Below are 27,892 nucleotides of genomic sequence, written 5' to 3'. Positions count from 1 at the left end.
AGAGGCATAAAGAACATTGTAAAACGGACACAGCACTGAAGGTCATTCTTTACTGTGATTATGAGTATTATTGTGATGGTGGTTAAGGCTGCAGCACTTTTGTGGCTGTAGTCACAATAAAGTAAGTTTGCACACTGTCAACATACACACACACACAAACACAAACGGAGGATGGCAAGTGTGAGCACAAAATAATTTATTGAAGTGAGTGGAAGTGACGTGTCTGACGGGAGGACAGAAATTAGCTAATGAGTGATAGTGGCCTGCATGCAAAGTCTGACCCTGGCATACAAACACATGCACTCTTTTCGGTTGTACAAGTGTGAAAGAGGCACAGGGAGAGAAAGGTGTATCGAGGCACACAAAATTGATTTAAAATGTAAGTTTACGTGTATGGAGCAACCCTAAGAAGAGGTTCTGTTTGTGAGGCGAGTTGTAGGCGAGACCGAATAAATAAAAGCATTTCTCTAAAGAGGAGGACCACTCATAGATATACAGCATGAAAGATAGATGAAAGAGAAACAAAGAGAAACAGAAAATGAGGGTGCTGCGAGGAGAGACATTGATTTTGAATTCTTTGAGAGCAAAGAAAAGCAGCAGCGAAGTAAAAGAAGCAAAAGAACAATCAGTGGTGCCCTGTGAGAGACAGCAGTAGGAGGGAGAGAGTCCAGGCCAGTACCTTGGTTGTCTAGCGTGTTGTGAGCCAGGTTGAGAGAGTGAATCACAGAGGCTGGGTTCTCTGACAGCGCTGACGCCATCTTCTGCGGAAAATCCCTGGAGAAAAAAAAAAACGTTAAAAAGAAAATATTACATTTAAACATAAAAAAAAAGAAAGCTAATTCAATAGAGTGAGTAAATCCGTCAGAGAGATTTCCCTAATTCAGTGAAATGCACTTGATAAAGTTTCACCCTTACACCTCTTGGTAATGAGTGCTGAGTGTCCTACTCAAGCAGCAGTGTTGTCCCTTTGCAGAAATGGTAATTGAATGGGAAAAGGTTTGTGCTGTAAAGGTAGAATGTAAAGGAAGATGATTTAAAATGGACACATATGGTAAAAAATTGAGTTAGTTATTAAAAATGCACAAAATGTCACCTTCCGTATGACATGGGATGAGTAGACAAATATTTGTTGAAGGGGAAACCCTTCTAAATGATATTTGAGCTCTGCCGGGCTTTTTGGCATCTTTCTGTGCATTGTTTTGGTTTTGCAGGCTGCAAATAATCTGTTTTGGTTCACTATTACCGCTCTCATCAACCTAAATCAACCAGCAGCATTTTTTTTTCACTTTACTGTGAGCGTTTGGTGTAGTGCTTGTGGAGAGCCTCTTAAAAAATTGCCCTCTCTAGTGGAAGCGATTTAACATAAATAAAGTATTCAAACTTGGTAACCTCATCATTATGCTGCAGCATATCATCTTAGCTTGAGGTAGCCAATTCATCTCAATTAATACTAAATATGGAAACTGCTCTGCTAAATGATACTAGCCATGCATAGAAGGTGAAAACTCTTGCCAGGTGAAGCCCAAAATCTCATTAATGATTCGTTGGGGAAACAATACACCTGCCACGGGCAGACAGGAGGGACCTTTATTGGATGAAAGAGTGGAGGTTAAGAGAGGTGGGAAAGAAAAAAAGGAGGAGAGACAGAATTGGAAAAGGTTAAGACAGCAGATGAAGGGTGAGGAGGAGTGGAGAGCTGAGATGAGCTAAGGTGAAGAGGTGAGACGAAAGACATGGAAGTGAGAGAATAAAATACAAGCAAAGCAGAAAAGGAGAGGGGAGAGAAAAGACTGGAGCGTGTATAAAAAGGACAAAAGAGGAGAGGTGGAGCAGTGTTTGAGAGGCGAAGGTGTGAGTAGAGGAAGAAAAGGGGAGGAAATTAGATTAACAGAGAGGTGACGGGCAGGGCTGATAATGTCAGGGAAGAGGAAACCTACGATTTCAGTCCTGCATTCTCCAAAGTGAGCTCCTCCAGACTGTTGGACTTGCTGACTGTGTGCAGGACCTGGTCCACCACCTCAGACCCCTGGAGACAAAAACACACAGCATAGGATCTTGTGACCAGAGGTTTCAAATGGATGAAGAACATAGGTGAGTGAAAAGCAAGCAGTAATCAGAAGCAACAGAAATCTGCTTATGTTAAAGCATTAGGGCTGGGCGATAATTCAATATGATAATTTAAATTTCAATGGAAACAATACCGTGGAAAAATCAGAGATTTTGTGATACTCAATGACATTAGTCTATATCCACGACGTTCCACTTCCGGGATTGCTCCGGTGAAATCGAGACAGCTAGACTAGAGAGACTATAGACTAGATCTATGGAACTATGGAGTTTTCTGTTACACAACTTAAACAACTTTTGAACGTACACACGTTCCACCAAACAGAACATGATCTCATGAAGTGGCGTATGTATGACACGCCAATTCGTATGGCATTTTTGGCGTGTTATCAAGACGCATACTCGTTTTGTAGCGTGTTTATCAACGCCGTTTGGCCTCCATTGACTTACATTACCTTGCGATTGTGTGTGAATTTACGCCGTAGCGAGTAGTATGAAAGGGCGAAAATACGCGTAGGGAGGTTGGTCGGGTGGTGGATGGGTCAAACACAGGACTTTCATCCAGGAGACCGGGGATCGTGTCCCGCGTGTCACGTTTCCTAAACCCAACCGTAGCTTTCTTCTTTTACTAAACACAACTGGTTCTTCTTTTCCTAAACCCAACCCGTCCGCTGTATACGGCGCGGAAAATGCGTACAGATAACACACCACTTGGCTTACGAAAGTGGGTGTGTATGTTTACACAAAGTCATGATGTCACGTTGCACCAAAACAAGTTCCTTCCCGAGGCTATTTTGAAGCGCCACCAGGGCTCTGTGCAGTGCTTAGCACCACCCGTGACGATTGTGATTGATTTAAAGAAACGCCAATAAACCAGAGCACATTTTTCTCCCATCCCAGAATGCTGTATGGACTAGCCAGACCCTACTCCGCAGCGCTGTGGAGGAAGGTCTGGCAATCCGAGACTACAATGACGTTGTCTAAATTGTCAAATTGGTAACTTTTTCCAATATACACTTTTTTTATTTATTGTTTGAAATGGTCTTCACACCCAGATGGCAATAAATAACTCATGGGCTCTGAAAAAGGAGCGAGAAGGATCCGTCATCTTTAGCTAAAAACGCCCACCAATCACTGCCTCGCTGGAAAAAAACAATGAAATAACTCCTTGTCCGCTGTGCGTACTCTACCCCTCCCGTGTATGAGCCTGAGCTACTGCAAGTCTACTGGAGAATGGAGGAGAAAATACAGAAATTGTCACGGTTACTTGCAACCGTCCACCCTGCTAAAAAGGCAAAGAAAGGGAAGACTGAAGCTGAAAAAGCGGAAACTAAAATCGCAGCAGACACAGCTGGAGGACAAACTTAGAGTAAATATTGGCATAGCTTTTCAGCGATGGCGACTCGCTGTCTTTTATTTTATTTTGCTTTTCTTAACTTGATTTTCATTCAGTATATAATCTCAAGAGTTTAATAATAGTCCAGTGAAGATTTGGGTTCATAATGCATTGGTCCAAACCAATAGAAAATTGATTCAAGTAAAATATTAACTAATCCTGGAGCCGTGACTTCTTTATTCACATTAGGACATCAGTCTGCCAAATGAGCAGATAAAATATGATGAAAGAAATGTAATCTGATAACAGGGGACAGCAGAGGGAAGAGAAGAAAAACACTGGATTTGTAGTATGGATCTGGCAAGGTTTACAAGAGAGGAAGATACAAAAAAAAGATAGTTACTATGCGCATGTCTTTGCAGTGCAGCTTGGTGAACCAGGTGTTGTACGCAATGGATGCCACGATCACCGCCAAGTCCCTGAAATGGAGAGACACACACACACAAACACACACGCATTAGAGACTAAATTAAAATCTTTAAATTAGCAAATTCCATCTGCTCAAAACCATTTGATGTCACTGATCCATAAATTCACATTATCGTGGGCCAAACTTTTTCTTTGCCCCCCGTTTGGTAAGAAGCAGTTCATCATTGTGACAGGGAGTACACTATGGGCAGCACTGCTTTCTAAAAGATGACACATACTGCAGCCCTGCTGACGACGAGAGCAGAGATGAAGAAAGTAAAAACAAAGATGTAAACATTGATGCCTGGGTCAGTGGATTATTCAATAAAGGCACAGTTTGATCCCAGTTATAGACCTCAAACACTGCTGCAGCCACTGCTACACAAACAGACACAGAGCCCACAGACCATCCTGTGTGTGTTGGCGAGGGAGGGAGAAAGAGAGGGAAGAGAGTTTTAGAATCCTCCAAGGTCCAACTAAAGCCACACTGCTGCTACACCTACTATACATCATCTGACAAACAAGCAGTAACAGAGGGAAAAGCGCGCGCGCAAGAGAGAGAGAGAGAGAGAGAGAGAGAGAGAGAGAGAGAGAGAGAGAGAGAGAGAGAGAGAGAGAGAGAGGATAGCGAGACAGAGGGAAAATACAAAGAAAGAGAGGAAATTGTAATCTAGCCAGAGAGGGTCCTGTTGCCAATAACTGCAGCAGCCAGGGCATTACAGTATATCTCGGAGTAAAATGGCTGCGGGCCGTGTTCCTTTTTCATTACCATGCCAGCCATCAGACCAGTCCATTCTAACTGACACAGCTCAGTCCGTCCGTCCGTGCGTGCGTGCGTGCGTGCGTGCGTGCAGATGATGCACATGTCGGAATTCATCAAACACTGTCTGCCGATTCATGTTTTGACAGCAGGACATGTAATTGACCTCTATGAAGTCTCACTCAGTCATGCAGCACGTGGGTGTTTTGTGTATCTTGTACTTGCACATGTTGTACAGCAGGTCAATCTGTCACTTCTTCACACAGATCAATTCAGGTTTAGGACTGGAATCTAATGTTAAGATTACAATTCAAAAATGGATTATGTTAGAGCAAAGGGGAAGATTAAACTTGGTCTACGATAGAGAGTTCTAATATTTTTATATACAGTATACAAACTCATGTTAGTTGGTGTTTGCGAGGTGAACCAAAAGCATTATATATTACAATGCACACAAAAATCCTATATTTGAATTTTAAGCTCTGAATAGGGTTGCCAGCTGGTGTAAATTCATTCGACATTTTGGGATGCATGCCGATTTGCGTTCTTGTGGAGAGTAAGAAGAGAAGATTGATACCACCCTCGTATGTATGCTAAATAAAAATCTTCAGCCAGCAGCCAATTAGCTCAGTGTGGGAACGGATGTAACAGCTCTGGCTCATGGCTCTGTCCGAAAGGTAAAAGAATCCAAATGTAGCATGTGCTAAACTGGGAACCTTCGTGAAAGGTAGATTTTTCAGTCGCTGTTATACACATGCACAGCGCGCTACTCTGAAAATTGCTCAAATTAAAGCCGTGTGTGAAGTCTAACCTTTCTGTTTGCCCCGAATCTTGAAATTTGGCAAATTCTTGTAAACTTAGCTGCTGGCGGAAACAAACCAGCCCCTCTCTCTCCCAGCAGTAAAATCCACATGGCTAATTATTATGCACGTCAATGACGTCATCGGACCTTGACGATAATGTCTGCGTTCTTCATTCTTTCTAAACTTCACCCAGTATTTTGATGTCAGGAATATGATTTATTTTATTGACAATAGTTTAGGGACATTTCTAGCCCCCAGGCATTGAGCTTTCTGAAAATGTTTCCCTCTGAACAGTATAGTTGAACAGCCCTGCTGTAAGCTTTGAGCAGTCGGGGCTTAGCTGTGAACAGCCTGCTTTGCATATTCAGCGTAAAGAGCCATTACCCCCTCCCACCGCCAACTCTTGGTCCCAAAAAAACTGATTTTTTAGATTGAAAATGAGTTGTATAAAACAATGGAGCAGATGAAAGTAGTGGTGTTTGTTACATACCTAAGTCTTCACACAATCACCTCAAGTGACCAAAACGGTTTGCCACGATAGGCAAGGTAATGTTTTTCACAAATTCCAGCACACTTCTAAAACGGGGGTATAAAAAGAACCGAGCGAGGGTGCGCCACATCCATGTCCGTTCTGGCCAACAATCATGAATGGACAAAATCCTAACTTTATTATGATCTGAATATGACCTTCTAGCAAACCGTAAAGGCTCCATTTATTATAGCCCACAATATGCACAACAGAGAACTGTGATTTTGACATTTATAGACCTTACCAGGAGGAAGGCTAAGATAGAGTGTTTCTCCTGAGATGGCACAGAGGAAAGGTCGTGGGGTCCTTGTGCTCGGAACATTTCATGGCAATAAGCCTATTAGATTATTTAATAGCTTGTGGGTAAAGTTGAGGGAAGGACATGAAGTGTGCACAATAAACAGGGTTCATTCTCTCGGGAACATGGATCTGCTCCGTAAATGACATGACTATGTGCTCAGAGTTTCATATTTCGTGTGTAGCCTACAAGTGGAAACAAAATTTGTATTGTAGTGATAGCTAAAAGGTCAGCGGGGGTCATCAAAAACTTTATTAACGTTGTGGGACAATAAATATTTATAGCACCTGTTAGATTGTCCTAGGTATGGAAGGTGAACATTCTGACCTGAACTGGGGGCACTAAAAGGAAGAAAGGTCAGACTTATTTGCGCGTGCGTGCACGCGCACGTGTGTGTGTGTGTGTGTACTGAGGAGGGACTGTCAAGCCAAGAGTAGCCCCCAACAAGTTCATGGGGCCGTAAGGCATAAAAATCTCTCTCACACACATACACACAATACTAATGTATGAAAAAGAAAACTCACACACACACACACACACACACACACACACACACAGTCCCCTCTGCAACGTGGTGACAACCTGCAGTGGCCAGACAGAACCAACAGAGACAGGCAGAGTGAGAGAGAGTGTGTGTGTGTGTGTGTGTGTGTGTGTGTGTGTGTGTGTGTGTGTGTGTGTTCATTTGTGACGAGGGGCGTAATTCAGAGAAAGAGAGCTAAAACAAGAGAGTGGAGGGCAATGAAAAGGGGAGAAAAAAAACAGGGCTAGAGAAAAAGGTGTCCGCTTTCAGTCAGGAGGAATGAGCTGAGACGATGTTTGGACGGACAGCAGTCAGCAGGAAAAGCATTGCCCTGTCGCTTGTGGTAACGGTAGACAGCCTCAATCAGGGGAGATCGAAAGGATGGAAATGTAGAAGGACAAGGAGGGGAGGAAGGGAGTAATGCACCACAAATAGCTTCTGGCACATGACCATGGAAATACCAATCCATAGATTCTTTCTTCAGTCATTTGCACCCTTTTCTTGATTGTTTCCCTGCATTGTTTTTTGTGATTTATAGTGGTGCTTTGTTAAATCTTAGCTTCCTGTATCCATTTAGATTTGTGCAACTTCTCTACAATAGCAGGGAGGGAGTCTTTGGTATTGGATTGTGGGCTCAAGGGAACAATATGTTAAGGAAGATCTTTAAAAAAAAGCAAGGGCAGGCAGCTTCCGCTGCAAAGGCTCTCTCTTTATCACACACTATATAAAATATTGGAGGAAAAACAACAGCGTTGCAATGATTTTAGCTCTCAATATGAAATACATTAATATATTCATGAGTTGCTGCAATCACGCTCTTATGAATGTATTTTTGATTTACCAGCATAGCAAGGACTCACTCCTATGATGAGAAATACATTTTTAAGTGTAAATAGATCCTCTCCAGTCAGGAAAGTAGAAAATATTCAATAGGCCGCAGGGTTTTCTAAAAACAAAACATTCCTCAAACAAAATGACAAGTAAGCTAGGTTGAATGCTCCATTTGCATGTCAGCTGTCAAATCTGTTTATGATCGAGCGACGCGTATCCTCTTCCTCAATATGTCTGGGAAAGGAAATTGGGGGCTTAACAAGTTACCAGCGGGGAGGTAGAGGAGAAGACATATGGCATTTTACAGCTGTTTCTGAGCCCTGGATTCTGCATCTGACAAGCTTATCATTCCCCTTCTCTATTATCTTCCCAAACTTCTAACAAAACTGAACAGAGACATAGAACAGCAAGTGAGCGCCAGAGAGAGAATGACAGAGGAATGCACTTAACATGTTGCCCAGGGAGGGTCTTGTTAAACAAACAGACAGTTCTAATGTCAGATAAGACGAGGGCTGTCAGATGAGGACATGCATCGTACTGTCGGGGAAACATTTTTGTATAACATCGTGATGCAGAATGAGGACGAAAAGTCTTTTGAAACTACGGAGTAGTCAAAAGTATTATGATACTTGTATGTTTTTATTCTTTTGGGTCTGTACTCCAGCACGGTGGATTTGAAATGAAACGACGACTGTTAAGTGCTGAATTTCAGCTTCAGTTACAATCCCAAACATTTCAGTCCTGGTTGATTGGCGACTCCTGGGAACGGCAAATGGATGTTCAGTTACAGCTCCCAAGGCATGTGCATCGACCACTGGGGACAGAAAACGTTCCTTAAGCAGCTACTCTGTCAGAAATCAGGTAGAAGAGCATGCATCATATGTCTGTTTACAATGCACCCAAACAAAGGGGGGGGTTAACGAAGCGCTGAATTAACGATCAAGTTGTACTGGTATTGGTGGCATTTTCCACAACATGTCCAGTATGTGCACGCACGCACGCACGCACCTTTCCTGTCAATGCCTTTTGCGTAGGGGTGGGGGGGGGGATTCTTTTCACATAAGAATCGCACCTCCTATTTTCTTCAATTCTAAATCAATTCACAGACATAGTCTGGAACGTGACGGCTTCCCCTCGCTATGCAGACGGATCGGAAAAGTCGGATCTGCGCCACGAGAGCAAAGCGTATACACTGCAGCAAAGCCTTTGGGCACACTCTAAATTGAATAATTCCGAGGGAAGAATAAGCTTGACATGACTCATGCAATATACAAGCCTTGCAAGATGAAGGTGAAGAGTTTTGGGAATGCTGCAAACAAGAGAGGTTTGCAGCGAGAGGTCACGTACACTATCTCTCAGAGAGTTTGCAAACTGTAGCACTGAATTTCAATGATTTTACAACACTTTCAGCCAACTCTGATTGGGCAAAGAAAAGTACACAGGGCCATAGTTTGATTTTTGAATCAAACTATGGGTTCCCCTCCACTTAATAAGGTGTTTATCTTACCGTTACTTTACATAGAAGTTTGACCTTCACTGTGCAGAATGATGGGTGAACGTGCAGAGTTTGACACTAGAAGGCTGTTTTCAATATCCTCTCTGAAGGGGGGGGAAGGTCCCAGAGCTTACCATAATACTGTGTGCATTCCCAGCAGGATTTTGTGACATCACAAATAGTTCCGAGCAATCATGGTCTAATATGCAATTTATACAAGTGTGATGTTTAAACTTCTCCAGTGCACATTGAGAATGAACTTTTCAGTGAAGTTGGAGACATCTTGTGTCCAGCATTTAAACGTTTTTCATAACCAAACCCATCATTAAACTTGTTAGGGAAATACACTGACTTGGAGGGAATGTTCTTGACTGGCAAAGTAAAGCACCAAAAACATGTACAACAATGTAGCTAAGTAGGTATTTCACTTTCTGAAGACCAGACTGAAGTTGAACTGGAAACAATTTAAGATGGCTGCTACTGTTCTGAAAAGCATCCCAAAGGAGTATGCCAAATGTCTGCTGATGTATGTCGGGTACATACAGCCACACACTGACTGCAACAGATCTGACAAATATCAAAATATAATGAGTTGGTGTTAACTTTTCCCAATTACTTTCGGTCCCTTAAATGTCCCCTGGTGTGGATGTAAACACCCTCAAATTAATACTGAAAGTCAGCACTTTACCCTCATTTTCACTACTTCATTTCAAATATAATGTGCTGAAGTACAGAGCCAACACACACACTGACTGCAATGTATGCAGCTGCGGTCTAGGTTTGGCGTAAGTTAATTGTGTCTTTCCAATCAGTGCATGCTGGCATGCTGTAATCAGCCTGGTTGTGGTTAAGAAGTCAATAAACTGTCACCTGCTGTCAAGATGGCTGAAATCCAGTAAATTGAACTCCCTGTTGTCCTGAGAGTGGTAGATGGTGTCAACATCCTGGAATAGAGGAGGGGAGAAGGAGAGGAAAGATGAGAGAAAAATAAACAAACAAGATGTTACTGAGTTAGAGTGAGAAAGATATGGGACAGTAACTTAAAAAGATCCTAGTTTTCGCAGTTGTACAAACGACAGAAGTATCTTAAACAGCACAACGAACAAAGGAGTGGTTTTGTACAGCCTGTATAGTGTCCTCACCCACTGCACTTCTTCTTTGCAGCCAATTCCGTTGTAGTCACAAAGAGCAGCATAGGTTTCAGAAAAACCTCCTGAAAGGTGGAGAATGACACAAATCAATTCAAGCTAGAACGTAACAGACCAAAAATGGTAAGGATAGAATAAAGCAGGGTAGAGGCCAAATGTAGGAATGAAAAGGAGATTGTAATAGTGCAGGCCAGAGATAACGGAGGAAGTCATCAAGAGAGAGAGAGAGCGAGAGAGAGAGAGATTAGCTGGTAATACTGAGGTGAGATGAAAGTATTGCAGCATAGACTTCTTGTAGATTAATGGGATTACTAGCAGAAAGGGAGCGCATCCAGCAATTTTGGTCTTCTGACCCACTTAAGGATGAGTCTCCAACATGATTTGACGCGAGTCAGTGAGTGGATGGATTGTGTATGTTTGTATGCATGTATGTGTTTTGTGTGCTATAAACGGAAACAAAGAAGACTCGCCGCATGTTTTCTGGGGCTCCAATGACGATTCAGAGTTTGGTGAAAACTTGTGACTTCCTTCACTCAGGTCTCCCTCTGCTCGACAAATAGGAGGACTGAAAGACAAAGAGCGAGAGAACAGCGTCAAACAAGACGAGCCGTACTTAGGCACAGTGGTGCTTTGAGCTGGCATGCTAATATGCTCACAATGAGGGCCTAAGCGTGCAATTTGTAAAGAGGTGCTAGCTAATTGTAATGATACCATGCAACCTGCGCCACAAATGGAGACTGCTGGCATTTCCAGAAGAGAGGAGAATGGTGGACGAGATTAGCAACCTGAAGATAACCAAGGTCTCGTAACGAGTTGCACTGCACACTGGGCCATTAGGAAGTCATTAGTACTTTGGTCCAGTCTGAAATATCTCTATAGTTATTAGATGAATTGCCCTGAAACTTTGTACAGACATGGTGCCCACAGAATAAACCCTAATGACTTTCATGATACTTCAGTCTAAACCAAAGTGGTCCTCATTAGCTATAATTTCAGGATGGGCACTATGACTGACTTTTGAATAAGCAGTGTTGTGATTAGAAAGCCTTTGGGCCCCATTACATGATGCATCGCAATTTTCAAATAAAACGATAGAACTCGCTTGATTGGTCCGGTGCGGTGCATTCTGATAGTTGTACGTTTTCTACCTTTTGAGCAAAAGGGAATATCACAGCCCCTTGTCTCCATTTTCTCTGGCCATGTAGCACCAATTTAAAAAATGTTTGCGCCATTCTACTGCATAGACAGCCCAGTTTTATTAAAATACCCAAACTAGCAAACTTGTTGACTGAGGTGCTCTACTCAACTGTCAAAATTGCTTATGACATTGCTTTGGTAGTGAATAAATAACACGTAAACTGTAAAATTGGATCCCTGGGATGTTTTTTTTGAAGATACTGCTGCTCCCTGCTGCAATTATATATACTGTATATATTAAATGCATATTCCTCAGCTTACTGGTTGTTTTCTTTGACAAAAAAGCATCCAGTAAGCAGAAAACTGTAAGAACTGGGATCACAAAGTAAATACTGTTCGTACATAATACTGTGCTCTACCTGCTTTGGCTTTTTGATAGGATTACACCACCATACCGTTGCATTCAACACACACCATCCTTAATCCCATTTGTCGTCAAATCACACACACCTAACCACATCCATGACCTTAATCCCCACCTTATCTCGACAATCATCATCCGCCCCTGGAACGTGTGTGTATGTGCGTGCCCGTTATCTTGATACCATCTGCATTGTGTACTTCAATACAACGGCACCAATTGGTTACAAGGCTACACAATCAAACCCACAACAACTTCCCTGTGTCTGTCCAGCCCTCGCTCTTTATTCTCTTTAAATGTTCTCACTGGAAGCAATCATCTGCCGTGGCCCTAATGGAAAAAAGCCATTCTGAAAGATGATAGAGTGCGAAGATAGCCTTGTGCAGGTCAATAGTCGGAGCACAGTCAATCTCATTGCTCTTAGAAACTGTAGATGAGACGCAAGAGAAAGGGGGATACACTCTCACTGTCTATCTTGCCTGCTCACCCATACATGCATGATTATGGGACAACATATTTAGGGCTTGAACTTAACTCTACCCAGGCTTTTCTACCTATGAGCTCCCCTCTTTAGAAAGTGCAGAGGACATACACAGCCCACTTCAGGATTTTCAACTGTGTAAGAATGACTTTTTGACTGGAGGCCCGGGTCTATTGCTCCATCAGTGACTGTGTGTTCTGCTTCTCATCGCTTATAATAAATAAACTGCTTTAAAAAGGAAAAAACATCCAACACAATGCCTTCGGGTAATGGCCTGTTTAGTGTCAGATGGCTGATTTAATCCCACTGATTGCTGGGTGTTAAAGTCTACCATGACACAGAAATGGGTTGGATGCAAACTACAGCAATACAAGAATGCATTTGGCTGCTGAGGAGGAAAGCTGCCCGAAGAGGAGTTGCCAACTTGCCAACACATGAGTCGAGTGCTGTTAACGTCGGCCAACTTGTCTTCGCTCCTCAGCACATACAATACAAAAACAGAAAAAGACTTGTTCCGTTGCTCGAGGCTGAGGTGCTCGGAGATGCTTACGCATAAATGGAGTTGTTGAAGACCCGGGAGAGGGCGTAGTTGATGTGGCTGACCATATGATCCAGCTGGTCCTGGGTCTGTATTCTCAGCGAGTAGGTGGTCTTGTCTGTATCGATGACAACCTGTGTATGGAGATGGAAAGTTCATCTATTGTAATACTTTAATCTGCTATGAAGGTCCAAACAGCAGGAAAACTATTTGAATGTCAGGGCCTCACCTGGTGTTCTGGGTAAGTGTTCATTGCTCGGATTTCCAGGAAGTTGAAGGTGACCTCCATCTGAAAACAGCCAAAAGAAACATTATTGTGGTCCACACTGACACACTGTCCACATTATAATCTTTATAGGATAATTACAATTACATCTTCTTACAACTTAGTAGAGCCAGACAGATATAACGGCGGGCCGATATTATCGGCCGATATTAGGCATTTTCCAAACTATCGGTATCGGCGTTTATATTGGCCGATAAATTTTAAAAATATATTTTTTTTAAAAATACAATAAAAAACGGACAAAACACCCTTCAACCATGTTATGAGTGTTGGCGTCCACCAGAGGGCGCTCTACGACGTCCCTGTTGGCAACACTCGTGTTTAACCCTTTAAGTTTCATTTCTTAAGTTTGTATTTTTATACATTTTATTTATCAGAACTTTAATATATTTTGATGTTCCTCTGTTCTGTTGTGACAATAAAACAAACAAGTTTATTTTTAAACTGCATTATCATATTTTAGTGAGGACTCATAAATGACTACAAATAACTAATGTTAGGGAAATCTGTTTGTTTTGTTACACATTTCTGGATTTTTCTTTTTTTTTTTTAAATATATTTCGGCCGATATATCGGAATATTGGATTTTTAAATCACCAAATGTTTGTATCGATATCGGCCTTAAAAATTCCTTTATCGTTCAGGCTCTACAACTTAGGTGTTATTTTCTTGGTTTGGGCCATTTCTTTTAATCTCAATAATATGGTACTCAGAATAGAGATCTGTGAACGCAGCAACATCATTTAAAAGAAGTCAGATGGGGCAAGAAACACGAGCAGGAAGACAATCATTCATGTTTTTGCAATTCTGTGCAACAGGTTTCGTGCGAAATGGGAAAAATGACCAAAAACTTGAGGACAAGGTCTGGAAGAGAGAATCATTTGCATCCATGCCATGATAGATTAACTGGAACATGCCACTCTAAATAAAAGAAAATGAAGCATTTGAACTGTTGACTTATTTACAGCCTGTCTGGTTTACCGCTCGAGTTTCTTGCCCCTGTTAGACTTTGTTGTGATTTGATGTGATGTTGCCACTATCCCAGATCTTAATTATTCTGGTGTGTGCACAGTTATCATGACTGATAAAAGGGATGGCAAAAACTACATGAATAAGACCAAAGTCAAAATACACCTGAATTGAGTAGTTTGACATTTTGGGAAATACGCTTATTTGCTTTCTTGCAGAAAAATAGATAAGAAGATAGATACTACTTTCATGGCTGCACAGTAAATGTGAATCTACTGCTAGCAACTTGTTAGCTTAGCACAAAGACTAGGAGGAGGGAGAAACAGCTGGCTCTGTCCAAAGGCCACAACATCTGGCTACCAGCACCTCACAAGCTCACTGATTGACACATTGTATCTTGTTTGTTTAAACCATACACAACCCCAGTGTAAAAAACAACAATAAGCTAAGCTAACCAACTGCTGTAGCTTCATTACAAACTATGAGAGTGGCATCGATCTTGTCATCCAACTCTCGGCAAGAAAAAGAATAAGTATATTTCCCAAAATGTCAAACTATTGCTTTAAACCACTGACTTTATTCCACCTGCCACCTTATCCTCTTTATTGCAATCGGTGTCATTCAAAATGATCATCAGCACAGTCATCATCATTATCTCGTCTCTCCTGCTCCGAAAAGTCTGCTACTTTTTTTGTCACATCTCTTGCAAATCACCATAAGATCAAGGCTGGCAAGTGAAAGCCATAAAATTCCACTGAGAGCGGAGGAACATTTACCTTGGTGGGCACTTTGACAGCAAAGAGATACAGTCTCCATGTTGCCAGGACCTGAGGGGAGAACACATTCATTTTTCTGTCACAGAGAAGGAAATGCAAATCGCAGCAAAAAGATAGCACAGCACAAACACCCCATAAAGAGAGCAAATCATCTCTGCAGCTCGTCCCAATGACTCATAAGTCATGCTAAGCACTCTAGGCATTAGCAAGCTAATGATGGTAGTGCGTGTGTCAGAAATATTATGGCGAGATTGAGAGTCATATGACAGTCCAATTTTATCGCGCTAAATTGTGTTGATGGAACTAAATGGGACTTATTCAACAGATGCCTCGTTGCATCAGGAAGGGCACTAATGGTAAGATAAGGTGGAGAAAGAGGACTGGAAGAGAAGCCAAAATAAAAAAGGTGCGCTTTTGCCAAAAGAAGGGCATTACCATTTAAATGGGTCTGGGGTAAAGTAAGAGACAGAAAATGTGAATATATTCACATCTGCCTATTTAATTAATCTCATTCATAATTCAAAAATCCATAATAAGCATACCCCCATGCCATGCATTCTACATCACTCACAATTCTTGGCCACACTTTAGTTTTGCTCCTTTTTAGCTGGCTTTAAAATTCCCTCCTTTGCATTCTGCCATTTCTCTTTAACTCTGTGGAAATCTGTTCATCCCCCCCCATCATCTTCCCTAATCCCTCCATCTCCTTGTGTGCCACAGTGCCCTGTCTGGGTTGCTCCCGCCTTAACACCTCACCCTCCTCCTCCCTTCTCCCAACTCTCGTCTCTTTTCCCGTTTTCAGATTTTCTTTTCTTTTTCTGCTCCGTCGCTTTCAATTCCTCAAGGCCCCTCTGTGCTGAATGGCTAATGGCGCCCCGCTGTGTGGTGGTGAGAGGAAGAAAGAAAATGAAACATACAGAGAGAGAGAGAGAGAGCGAGAGAGACCAGATTTCCCTCCTGATAATAGAGTCCTCAGATACTACACCTACTCCCAACAAAGCTGGCCTCACAGATCAGCCCTGTGTCTTAACTATATAGACATCTGTAACAGACTCCCACAGAGAAGAGACAGAGGAGAGGGAGAGGAATGAAAACTAGAGACTAAAAAAGGAGGAGACAGAATGATACCCGCACCACGAGAATTAAATCTCTGCACTAAGCTGGTGGAGGGGCCTTCGCAGAAGAAAGATAGTCCAATCACAGCTCCTCGACAAGTTTGTGTTAGTTTGTGATAGGACCTTGAGGTGCACAGAAAGAGGAAAGAGAGGTGCTATATAGTGAGAAAATGAAAGAAGAATATTTTCCCTTCCAAGAGCCTTGCAAATTGACAGAAGATCTCATAATGTAAACAGAGGCATCAATAATGCAGGCTCTCTGACGGATGCCCATTTTATCCTCTGATGCTGAGCAAGGCCTCTTGCTTAGGGTTTGTCCTAACTTGATATATCATTTACAGCCCATTGAAGTATCATTAGAGACAATCAATAATCAAGACAGGGTTTTTGTGTTGCCTACTTGGCCTACTTCACTGTGCAGCAGTGAAGGAAGAAATCTAAGGGACAGCTATTCAATATATGAGGTATACCAGATACAGGGTTTGATCCTCTCTCTGGGATCACTTCATTGCGACTCCCTTCAAACTTAAAATGTCACTTTACTACAATCTACCTGCGGCCAATTGTCCCCCGTAATATCAAGGACAGGATCTATGCTCTTAGTAAGCTTCTAATTTTTACAGCGAGTATATAAAGCATGCATAACTGCTTGCTTTTTACTCCCGTAAATGTAATCCAAAGCATATTTTTAACGCTTAAAGTCTATTTTCTTCCATTCTACCTGCATAACAGTTGTGTGTTGGGTTCTGAGCGCTGTCAAAACGCGGTGGACCTACACTCAATACTGGGCCTGAACGCATCCTGTGTAAACACAGACAGAGGACTGAACCAGCTGCTGCTTTTGCTGCATGGGCTGTGTAAACCGGTTGTAAATTTTATAAGCTCAATCAACATGTATTTAGTATATTAGCCAAACTACAAAACCGTTGGCTGTTATCTGGTAAACGTGCACTGCAAGTCAATCGGTGTTCACGCTGATATTTCACGCCCCCAAAAAATGGATTTGGCACTCTGTATTGTTTTGATATTTAAAGAGCAAGGATTGAGTCTTTTTGCTGTGCTCAAAGACCAACAGAGAGAGGAGTCTTTCGGTCAATAAATCAACTGGTGTTAGCTACACACTAGGGCTGGGTGATAGGGAGAAAATCAGATATCACGATATTCTTGACCAAATACCTCGATATCGATATTGCGGCGATATTCTAGGGTTGACAATTGGTGCTTTAACAAAATTAAGATTTTAGTAACATAATCATCAGTAATGTGGACATAATGTCTAAGTGGGGGAAAAGGCAAATAATAGAACAGCTACAACAGTCTGGTAAGTTCAGAAAAGTACATCACTTTACTGTGATGCAGTCTTTAAAACCAGGAAAAGACAACACTTGTGTCATATCACGATATGCAAAATCTAAGACGATATCTAGTCTCATATCACGATTAGAGGTGTGAGTCTTCACTGATCTCCCGATTTGATTATGATTATCATGTCAGCGATTCCATTCGATATCACGATGCGTCAAAAACATTTTTCTATTAAAGCCATATAGGATATTTAATTCATAGCTTTTCAAGCTTCAAAAACTAAACATTCTGCAGTACTATAATACTAAATAAATTGGGTACATAAACCTACAGCACTGAGCACATGGCACTTCCTGAATTTGCAAAACATAACAGAATATGTAAACAGAAAGGTTGTTAGGCATACATTAAATTGTAAACAGAAATAATCGATGCAGCATCGTCCATGTCCACGATTCGATGCATCGATTGTTTGAATAATTTCAACACCTCTAACACGATATTGATTTAATATCGATATATTGCCCAGCCCTAGTACACACGCCATTTTCCAGTTCGTACGTTATAGCTTAATAGTAGTCGCTGACCGACAGCTAACGTAAGCAAATAGTAATCAGAATGCCACAGCTCTACTTTAAGTACGTCACATTACTCAGAGGATCACAGGATCAGTGTAGAAGATGTCCGACTTCTTCAGCTTTATTGTCAAACATAGCAGTCGTCAAATAAAATTCCACTTTTTCTAGATACACATTACCTTTGCAGTTGACTGTAAAATACCAGTCAACAGTTAAGTCCTGATGAAAAGAAAAGTACTTTCTCGCCCTATTTCTCATCTATAAGATTTCAGAATTTCTTAAAAAGTAGGATTTCTTTAGAGTAATAAACTAAATTTGGCAATGTCTAAAATAACTATAAATCAATCCACATGATAAAAAAAAGCATCCACTAAATGAAGGAATAACATTTAGACTTCATAAAGAATGATGTCATTCAATGTTCGCTATATTGACACAAAAAACATATGCAATGGTAAATTCCAGTGTTTCGAATTACACAATGGCTTTCAGAGGAGCCCTATTTTTCGCCTGCATGCAAAAATATACTATCAATACATTTCAACTGATCCAGAGACTATTTAGCCTGGGACAACAAAGAAACAGAAAAAATATTCACTGTTGTAATGTTCTGTCAAACTGAAACCTACACTGTACATTTTCTACCACAACTTCACTGTTAACTTCTCCTCTGCTACGATCGCCAACACCTGACACTTGTTCACCTGTCTGCCTTCAACGTATCCACTGTCCCTCTCTCTCTCACTCTCTCGCTCGACCACACACTCGCTACGCACAGAGCCATTCCTTCAGACGAAATTGATATATGAGCTACTGAAGTTGATACAGTAACGAGTGGGCGTGTGTGCGCGTGTGTCTCTTTACTGATATTTATTGGTTAGAATTTGGTGAACTTCGACTGTCAATCCAATAGCGCTGCTTTTCTATAGCAGGTGCGAGTGAACTTTCATAATTGGTGCATATATCCAGAGCTCAAGTCAAGCTCCACTAGCCACAACCAAATTGTTTTTCCTCTCATGTGGCATTCTGGCAACCTTCTCCTCCAAGGATCAATCGAACATCCTAAAAGCCCCTCAAAGATTAATTTCCCACCCAGGCAATCCTCTAAGATGAGAAGATCGACTTGTTTGACCTGGTCAGGTGAAAATCTCAGAAAGTGATGAGGATGAGTGATGAGTAGCGAGACAGAAGGAGATGATAGGATGGGGGGGGGGTTTGCTAAGTGCCCTTACTGTGACGGCACAGTGTCAGAAGTTCTAGTTCAAAGAGCCAGCTGGCCGGCCCCTGAAGCAGACTGCGAGGGCAGGGTGGGAGTGTGTTGTACAGTACGGGCATGAAAAAAAAACAAGTATTTCTTTCTGGATGTGTGTGTTTGCATGCACACGCAGCTGAGAGTGCGGGGGCTTATATTAATCATAAGCTGTCAGGCTCTGGGTCTTGCACTTCAAACGAGATGGTGCAAATCAAAGTGTGTCTCTGGGTCATGTGTGTGTTGCATGCAGCGCTGCCTCTTAGGGAACAAGCTGAGGATCAGTGCCAGATTTGGCCGCCTGCAGTATTTCTGGCTCGGCCACAAGGGCATTTTGAAAAAACACACACACACTCACACTCCGATACAGACATTTGCATGAGTCCGGCATGCTAGTGCAGCGCACACACACACTCCGTTTGGACTCTCATGCACTTATAATGATGCACAATAGCTTGCTAAGCTGGCTTTGGACTACACTTGGCTGGCTGACTGTGTCTCTCTGTCTCTCTCTCTCTCTCTCGCTCTCTCTCTCTCTCTCACACACACACACACACACACACACACACACACACACACACACACACACAGTCAGCTACCATCACTCAAGTGAACTCAGCATCACAAGAACACAACCCTGCCATCAGTCAATCTGTCAGCTTACAGGGGGTTTGAAAGCACAGATGCCCCAGGTCCTGCTACATAAGTGGACTTTAGAGTGGTTGAAAGAGAGAGAGAGAGAGAGAGAGAAAGATGAAGCCAAATGAGAGGAAAGAAATGCAAAGCTCAAAAACACATCGTGTTCCAGATTCTCTCATAAAAACCAACCAGTCAAATGTGTCTAAATCAAAAAGATGGCAAGGAGAGCGCTCTGAAACCCAAAGGACCTCTTAAAATAAAAAATAAAATGGGGGAAAGGAGACAGATAATGGGAAGGGGTTGTGAGGTTGTGCTATAGTTGGAAGTAAGAGGGGAGATTATAAGAGTGTATAAGAGGAGAAGCAGGGGCTGAAGGGTGGCCAGGATTGGGTCAATGGGCTGAGAGGAAAGAAGGGTAGGGGGGAAATAAAAAAAAATGAGCAAATGTGAAAAACTGGGATGAAATAGAGACAGGCAGAGTGTGGGAGAGGACAAATGGATGAGTAAAGAAGAGAGGGAGAAAGAGGAGGGGTGGATACAGCAGGATCAGAACAATGCAAGAGAGGTAGCAAAGGAGAAAGAAAATGAATAGGATGGAGAGATAAAAGAGGCAAAGATACTTTGGAGGTGCCTCTCAGCCCTGACAATACATACTTTTATTCACACTTTCTCCTTACTGGGGAAGAGAGAAGGTCAGCAGTCACACTTCATAGCCTCTCCGCCATAGGCTACCGACATGTGTTATGATAATCAAAAGATAGCACAGTCCCAATTACAGCACAGAGCACTCGCCATCATTCATTGATTCTAATGACATGGATTGTGTCTGATGACATTGTCTCTTACATGGATTCAAGGTTTTCTAAACAAAACTTATCAAAAGATGGAGTAAATCCGACCTTTCGCGAGTTGGGGAGCGCAATGTTCCCAAGACACATAATAACATTCCATTTGTGTTGACTATTAGGCCTATATGCGAGAGTACCTGTGTAATGTCTTGTATCCGAGAAATGTCTTTGCCTTTCCTGCCGTGTATTACGGTAGGAAAGGCAAATACATTTCTCCGTTCTCAGCTGAGGTAGACACATTAACGTTACAGCTGCAGGGTTTACCATTGCACATTAGCCTAGCAGCTAACAAGAGTTTCCTTCCGTTTATACCTTTATCCCGATAAAACGGCACGGTTGAATTTCAGCCTGCATGCACATTTCGTAGCCTAAAACAGTGGCTTGTATTGGTAGAGAGAGCATGTTGTAAGGTTTAAGCCAATGGTTTTCGGGGGTGACGCCATTCACTTTACCGGCAGTATTGACAATAGATAAAGCCACAGTGTCTTGAGAAGTTCTAGCTTGTTGTTTTATTGTTCACTTTTAACTCACTTTACATCAACTTTGCCATCTCTTTTTCATCACAGTGGCACTCATACGCTACTCTCCGTTACCGCTCACTCTCCTTGCGCGACCACACAGGCACTGACGTCACTTACTTAAGGCACCCTGCCATTCTCGCTCTGACTTACGCTACTCTCGTACTCTCTACCGCCGGAATTTCTTGCTTTTCAACCACGGTAAGAAAAAGTTACCGTGGTTATCATCTACTGTCCTGCAGACTAAAACATGAATCATGTAGGAGTACACAAATCCTAAAGCTGGACTGGAACCTTGAGAGTCAAAAAAACATTTTCCCTCGCCAAATCTCCCATCGTATAGAGTTAGGTCATAAATGTCAAAAGAAAAGAATAAAAAAGGGGCCTTTGGAAATCTCCCGGGCTATTTGGTGATTGTGATTTTTGTCCATGAAAATTTGATAACTGCACATCCCTATCGAATTTTACATTTCAGTATATTACATCTGTCTACAAATATTTAGAAATAAAAAAATAAAATCAGAAAACACCTACAAATCACGTCATACCGTGTGTGATTTTTAGTCCCTAGTATGGGTTAAAACTCCAAACATGCTGGATCCTACATTTCCCATAATGCAACCGATAGTGTCCCTTCATTAGACCATCTCTGCAGCTTGCCATTAACTCTGAAGTCTCCAAGCCCAAGCCAAGATAACCATGACAACATCATCTGGGTTATTTTTCAAAAACATTAAAAGGAGCTCCTTCCAGAGTCACAGTAGACACTACACAACCGTTTCTTTACCGGCTGAGTAGTACACCTTGTGATGAGAAATGGAACTCGATCTGTGGAATCATTGGAGTGCCACTTTAATGCCAATGGTCTAATAAGAGACTTCTAAATTCACAGACTTGGATTTACCACCACAGAATTACCTCAGGGTCTGGATAAATCAGTTAAGCACAAGTCAGTGATGGGGTTTACAGTGGACAGAGCACTTAGGAACAGAAGCAATTAAACAATTCCAAAGAGCGATAGAATTCAATAATTAAAAAGATGCATAGCGAGAAGAAGTAAATTACATTTGCTGTCGCTAGGGTGCGTCTAGATTTCTAGGCTACTACTATTATTTACTTGTATTGATTTACTCCCAAAACGCTCAGATAGCCAGTACATGCATTCACATTTGGCAATGGTATAGACTGCAAACTGCAACAAATTTAAAGTCTAATTGATTTTACTTATAGTATTTAGCACACAAACACAAGTTTTTCCCAGGTGGCCTTACACGGTCTGTCAATTCTTTAGACTCTAAATTCAGATAAGGAAGAACATAAAAAAGCAACACAGGAGGGATGAGTTTTCCATGCAATGTACGGAGTAGAGAGAACTAGCAAGAAAATAAAAAGAACAGAAAGTACAATATTAACCCTTTAATAGTCCTGTCAACCATTTGGTAGAGCACATTTTGAGCTGCTATGTCTTGCTGAAAAATGTTCCAAGGGTGCGCTGCAGTTTTTAGAACTTTTCAGGTGGCCATTAAAATACAATCACTAATCAGGTAAATACAAGGGGATAGTGAAAATACTGGTAACAGTAATTCAACAAAACAGCAGTTAATCATAATAACACTTGTGGACATTAACAAACCTCACTAACCACAAGAGGATGTTAGGGGGCGTGGGTTGTGGGTTGGGGTGGGATCTGTTTTTGTTGTGGAACGTCTGTTAAATACCAATAAACAGAACTTTAAAAAAACCTCACTCTGCTAACTGGGGGGTGTTGACACTTCTGTCCTAAAGGTGAATTCTAGATTTAGGTGTAAGGAAAATACTTATAGGAAAACAAGTTTGCGTTGGTTAGCATCCATCATCCCAAATGTTATTTTAGATTAGGGCTGAAACGATTCCTCGAATAACTAGAATAATTTGATTACAAAAAATCCTCGATGCAAAATGATTTGCCTCGAAGCTTCGTTAAATTACGTTACCAACGTTGTATTGCTGACGGATGGCGTTTCCACATGGATCATTATTATTGTCGCACACCAGACGCTGCTAAGTCTGCGGGCGGCACATGCCAGAGCGTAAATAGTGAGGGGCTAAGAGAAGAGACGGGCTGGAGAAAATGACAGAAAGTGTCCAAAGTTTGGAATCAGTTCAAACGTAGTTAAAACGAGAACTCTGTACAGTGTGTCTACTGAAAAACCGAACTAGCTCACCACAATAATAGCACGACGTCAATGCTTCAGCATCTCAACAGAAAACATTTCTCATCCATTCCACGAAGCGGACCCGACAAAGTAAATCACGGAGTTGTATGGACGATGAAACTACACCAAACACACCAACTACCAAAAACAAAGACAAGAAAATACGTAGCAGTGACCACAATTTGATCTAAAGAGCCGCCTTGTTGACTATTCCGTAGCAGAAACAGCTGACTGTTGCGCACCATTTTCTCTCACTCTCTCTCTTCACAGAGAAACAGCTGATCAACAATCTACTAGCATAAGTGTAACAGAGCTCAATCTTGAGTATAATTAATATTTACATATAGGCCTATAGATCAGTCTCAGGATGGAACTTGTAGTTCTGAAAGTTAAGTTGCACAACTTAAGGTCATGTTTATGTATGTTTAATGTATGCCTTAGTGTGAGGTTGATGTCATTTCAGAAAATGTTTTCTTTAAAAATGTTACAATGTAATATGGCACTTAAATGCACATCATACGTTTAGTTTTTTGAGAGATGATATTGTAAGCAATGTAGGCAACAAAAATGTTGCTTTTTCCAAAACTATTGTTTATTATTGCTCTTCAATAAAACAAAAGTATTTCTTATCCAATTACTCAATTAATCAATGGAATAATCGGTAGAATACTCGATTACTAAAATAATCGATAGCTGCAGCCCTATTTTAGATTATTTAATGTTTTATTTCTTGTGTCCATAAAAAGAGATGTACAACTTTAAAAAGTGATTGCTAACCATAAGTCATTATTATAAATTACTTCCACCCAACTTTCTGAATAACGGCCGTGCTGTGAACATCCCAAAAACAGACACAGCAACAATGAGCATGCAACCACAACCAAGTCATTAAATGCTGCACCACTAACTCGACCTCAAAACCCGGTCCTACTACAGTCTCATAAGTCGGACCTCCGCGTAACTTAAGTGGAAATAAGCGTCTGAAGTGCCTCAGTGTGCTCAGGACTGTCAAACAGTGGCAGTCTCAGCCAGTAATAGGCCCATTATTATTAGGTGGGAGCATTGGAACCGCAGAGTCAACAGAGGATAAAATGAAGCGACCGACCGGGGTAAATAAGTGGCGGAAGAGCCAAATAGGCAACTGGGGCATCACAACACATCAGATATTTCCTTCCCCCTCCATTCCCTTTGCTCTTGTGGTATGCCCCTCCCCTTCTCTTCCAACACAACCACCCACTCCTCCCCAACCTCCCTCCCTGGGTCTCTGCCTTTGAAGATGCTTTGTTTTCTGAGTTGCCCCTAATCTTCAAATAGGGTGATCTAATAATGGCCATGAGAGTGTGTAAGCAGGCAACTTTTGATACACTGAACCATGTGTGTCTGCATAGATGCCTCCTGCACATGTCAAACTGTACGTGTGTGTGTGTGTGTGTGTGTGTGTGTGTGTGTGTGTGTGTGTGTGTGTGTGTGTGTGTGTGTGTGTGTGTGTGTCGTGTTGATGCTCCCCAATGCATTGCCCTGAGTGCTGCTTGGATGTCACGCTGAGCCCTCCCTGTGTCTGTCTGAGATGGGTGGAGGGGGTGTGTGTATGTGTTTGTGGCAGTATGAGGGCTGGTACAGTCAACACGCGCAGACAGCTGGATACCAGCAGTCTCCCGAGGGAAAAGGAGGTAAAAAGAAAGAGCGCGATGTAGGACAAAGACTTGTATACAGTCAATATAAACTCGAACATTGTAAACCTCCTTCTGCCCACAAACTAAACAAACCAGAGGAATCAAGCTGAAAGCAGATGATCCTGTTAAATCTACTTCGCCTGCGAAGAAAGGATGCGCATGAAAGAGAGGACGAAGGTAAAAGAAGGCCTTGCCTGAGCCTTCAGGCTTAGAAAATACATTTTCAAGACCAAGTTTAATCTCCGTATTAGAAAGCAATCCTAAAATAGTCCACTTTCTCTAACTATCATGTATGACATTTTGACACATAAGTGAATATTTTTTGCACAATACCCAGAGACTGAAAGACACTATTTACAAACTCCATCATCTGTTTGTTCACGTTTCAAATATCCAAACTGATGTATCCATTAGAGGGAAAAGATTTTTTAGAGGGGGAAGACCTTGACAACAAGCTGGAATTAATGTTTATATCCACCTCCCTCGCCTCCCTTCCCTTGAAAGAATTTGGAGCAGTGGCAGCAGCCAAGGCCCATTTGGATAGTAAAAAAACTCTTGTAAGGCAGAGACCTAATTGAATTGCTTCTGATGGAAAGAAAAGCTTGATACCCTTTTTACAGGTTTGAGTAAAGATGGAGGGAAGAGGGAAGGGCATAAAGGGGGGTGGGGGGGGTTTGAGAGAGAGAGAGAGAGAGAGAGAGAGAAAGTGAGAGGCGGCTGGCGTGGTGGTGGGAGGGGGAGGAGGGGGGTGATGATGGGGAGGAGGATAATCGAGATGGACAGATAAGGAGGGAGAGAGAGAGGAAACAAAGAGAGGAGATGACAAAAATAGAGGGGCGGTGTGGTAAGGATGGAGATAGATGGAGACGTGGGGGGGAGACGGAGAAGAGAAATAATAGACATGGAAAACTGAGAGAAGTACTGATTAATAGTTTTGATAAACTTATCAGCTTGTCTTTTTTCTTGTCTTCAGAGAAAGGAATTAAGGTCGCTCTGTCGCACTGCAACTGGGTGTGAGTAACTGATCAGTCAGTAATGTGGCTGACTAACAATTTCTCAATAACAGAGGTGGCCTTGGCTCGCACAAGCTCCTTGAACACATAACAGGCTGCCCACACACCCTCTGGCATGCACTCACACAAGCTTCTGCAGAAAAAAAACAAAAAATCATGACGCGCACGCACGCACACACACACACACACACACACACACACACACACACACACACCCCCCGGGGCATTAAGGCCATCCTGCCACATCTAATAAACTCTGAGGATGGACTCAGTAGGCAATGTCCACTTTGCTCTGCTTCTGTCTTAAGCCTGATTTTCAACGCGTCTGGTGTGCGTCTCAGGATGTGTAATCTGTGACTTCTTATGGCTGTTTCAATTTGTCGCAATTAACTTCCATTGATTTCCATTTTGTCTGCAAGGAGCCAGTGCCATTCTGCTCCATATTCAACACCACACACGTAAAGACACTTTCACTTTAACAATGAATATCTCTCTTTCAGGTGACCTGGTGTTACACAGGATGGGAGGGGGGGAGATGGGTGTGTGAGTGTGTTGGCGTCTCTCACCAGAATCCTGTCCTCTGTTTTGCCACTCCTGGTGTCCTGCTTGATGGCTCGCACAAACTTAATGGCCTGCTTGTCCAGCACCTTCCTGATGCTCTCTGGAGAGAAGAGCAGAGGATAAGTGGTAAAACAGGGGAGCCAATTACATAATGTAAACCCATAACAGAATGAAAAGCGCTGTCCTGAGATGCACTCAGAAACACTGTAAAAGGGGGAAGTAATCCATGAATTTAAATATAGAGCGGTGACAAATGAAAGAACAAAAACTGAATAAATGAGTGGAGAAACATTAGGAATGCACCAATCTTGGTGATAGGAGATAATAACAATCAGCGGTTTTCCCGCGAAGGGATAACGAGGCACAATGGGATTCAACTGGGAAATTGGCAGTCGGCTCCTTAGATGAATTGTGGTAAACACTACGTATTTTCTTGCCTTTGTTTGAGTAGTTGTGGTGTTGTACTGGTGTGACTTCATTTTCTGGTTTACTTTTACCTGGCAGTCCTTTCACAAACTTGTCCATGCTTTGCTAGCAGTGCAGCAGAACCATGCATTATTTATTTATATTTAGCTGGCGACGGCCCCAGTTTGGGAACCACTGATTTAAGCCAACATGGACTATGAGTCCTAAAAGTGACAAGAAGAATAGATATTTTTATCAGCACCTATTTTGATAGTTGATTAATCATTTAAGAAAGTTTTAAGCAAAATACACTGGCACCAGCTTCTCACATATAAATATTAGCTGGTTTTCTTAGCCTTACATGACAGTAAACTGAATATCTTTGGATAAAAACAGCAACATGAAGACATCCTTTTGGGATCTTGAAAATTGTGTTTTTCACTATTTCCTTAGGCAATAATTAAGAATTAATGAAAATAATCGTTATTTGCAGACCTAGTCAACAGCAAGTAAGTGGCCCTTGAGTTGAGACTGTTTAGTCAACAAAGAAAGACGTTCATCTCTGTAGTGGAGTCCCAGACACTTGAAGGGGAACTCCACTGATTTGACACATCAAAGTCTGTTTACAGGTGTCAGGCTGCATATGTGAAAAAAAAGTTGTATAAAGCCTTTTGTGCTCTGGAGGGAGGTATATGAAGTCTGATAATTCACCGTATGTGATGACACTTGAGGCAGCATCGGTTAGGGCTGAAGACTAAAACTTTGAAAATGAAAAAAGATCCCCAACCTTGAAGTATACCGCAGAGCCTTTCGGCTGCGGGCCCTCAGAGTGTGGATGGGCCCCTCATCTACAGTCCCATGGAGAGAAGTAGAGCGGAACCTCACAGGAAGTCTAAGACTGCGGGGCCTTGCCTTTGCGGGTGTGTG

At 42.0% G+C, this 27,892-nt stretch overlaps 1 protein-coding gene across 1 annotated transcript in view; it reads right to left on the bottom strand.

Moving 5' to 3' along the window:
- The window catches only part of carmil3 (capping protein regulator and myosin 1 linker 3), a 91,039-nt gene that overhangs the window by 56,466 nt on the left and 6,681 nt on the right, over positions 1 to 27,892 (bottom strand). Inside the window, exons 2-11 of the mRNA XM_078263329.1 lie at positions 26,566 to 26,660; positions 14,867 to 14,917; positions 13,065 to 13,124; positions 12,848 to 12,969; positions 10,729 to 10,823; positions 10,253 to 10,323; positions 9,981 to 10,054; positions 3,807 to 3,882; positions 1,938 to 2,026; positions 680 to 774 (exon numbers count right to left, since the gene is read on the bottom strand). Coding sequence (XP_078119455.1) covers positions 680 to 774; positions 1,938 to 2,026; positions 3,807 to 3,882; positions 9,981 to 10,054; positions 10,253 to 10,323; positions 10,729 to 10,823; positions 12,848 to 12,969; positions 13,065 to 13,124; positions 14,867 to 14,917; positions 26,566 to 26,660 — 828 coding nt within the window. The remainder of the gene's footprint in view (positions 1 to 679; positions 775 to 1,937; positions 2,027 to 3,806; positions 3,883 to 9,980; positions 10,055 to 10,252; positions 10,324 to 10,728; positions 10,824 to 12,847; positions 12,970 to 13,064; positions 13,125 to 14,866; positions 14,918 to 26,565; positions 26,661 to 27,892) is intronic.

Source organism: Sander vitreus, chromosome 12, assembly GCF_031162955.1.
Source record: "Sander vitreus isolate 19-12246 chromosome 12, sanVit1, whole genome shotgun sequence".
NCBI classification, from domain to species: Eukaryota; Metazoa; Chordata; class Actinopteri; order Perciformes; family Percidae; genus Sander; species Sander vitreus.
Note: the sequence above shows the minus strand (reverse complement) of the source record. Positions and strands in the feature narration are given on the sequence as shown.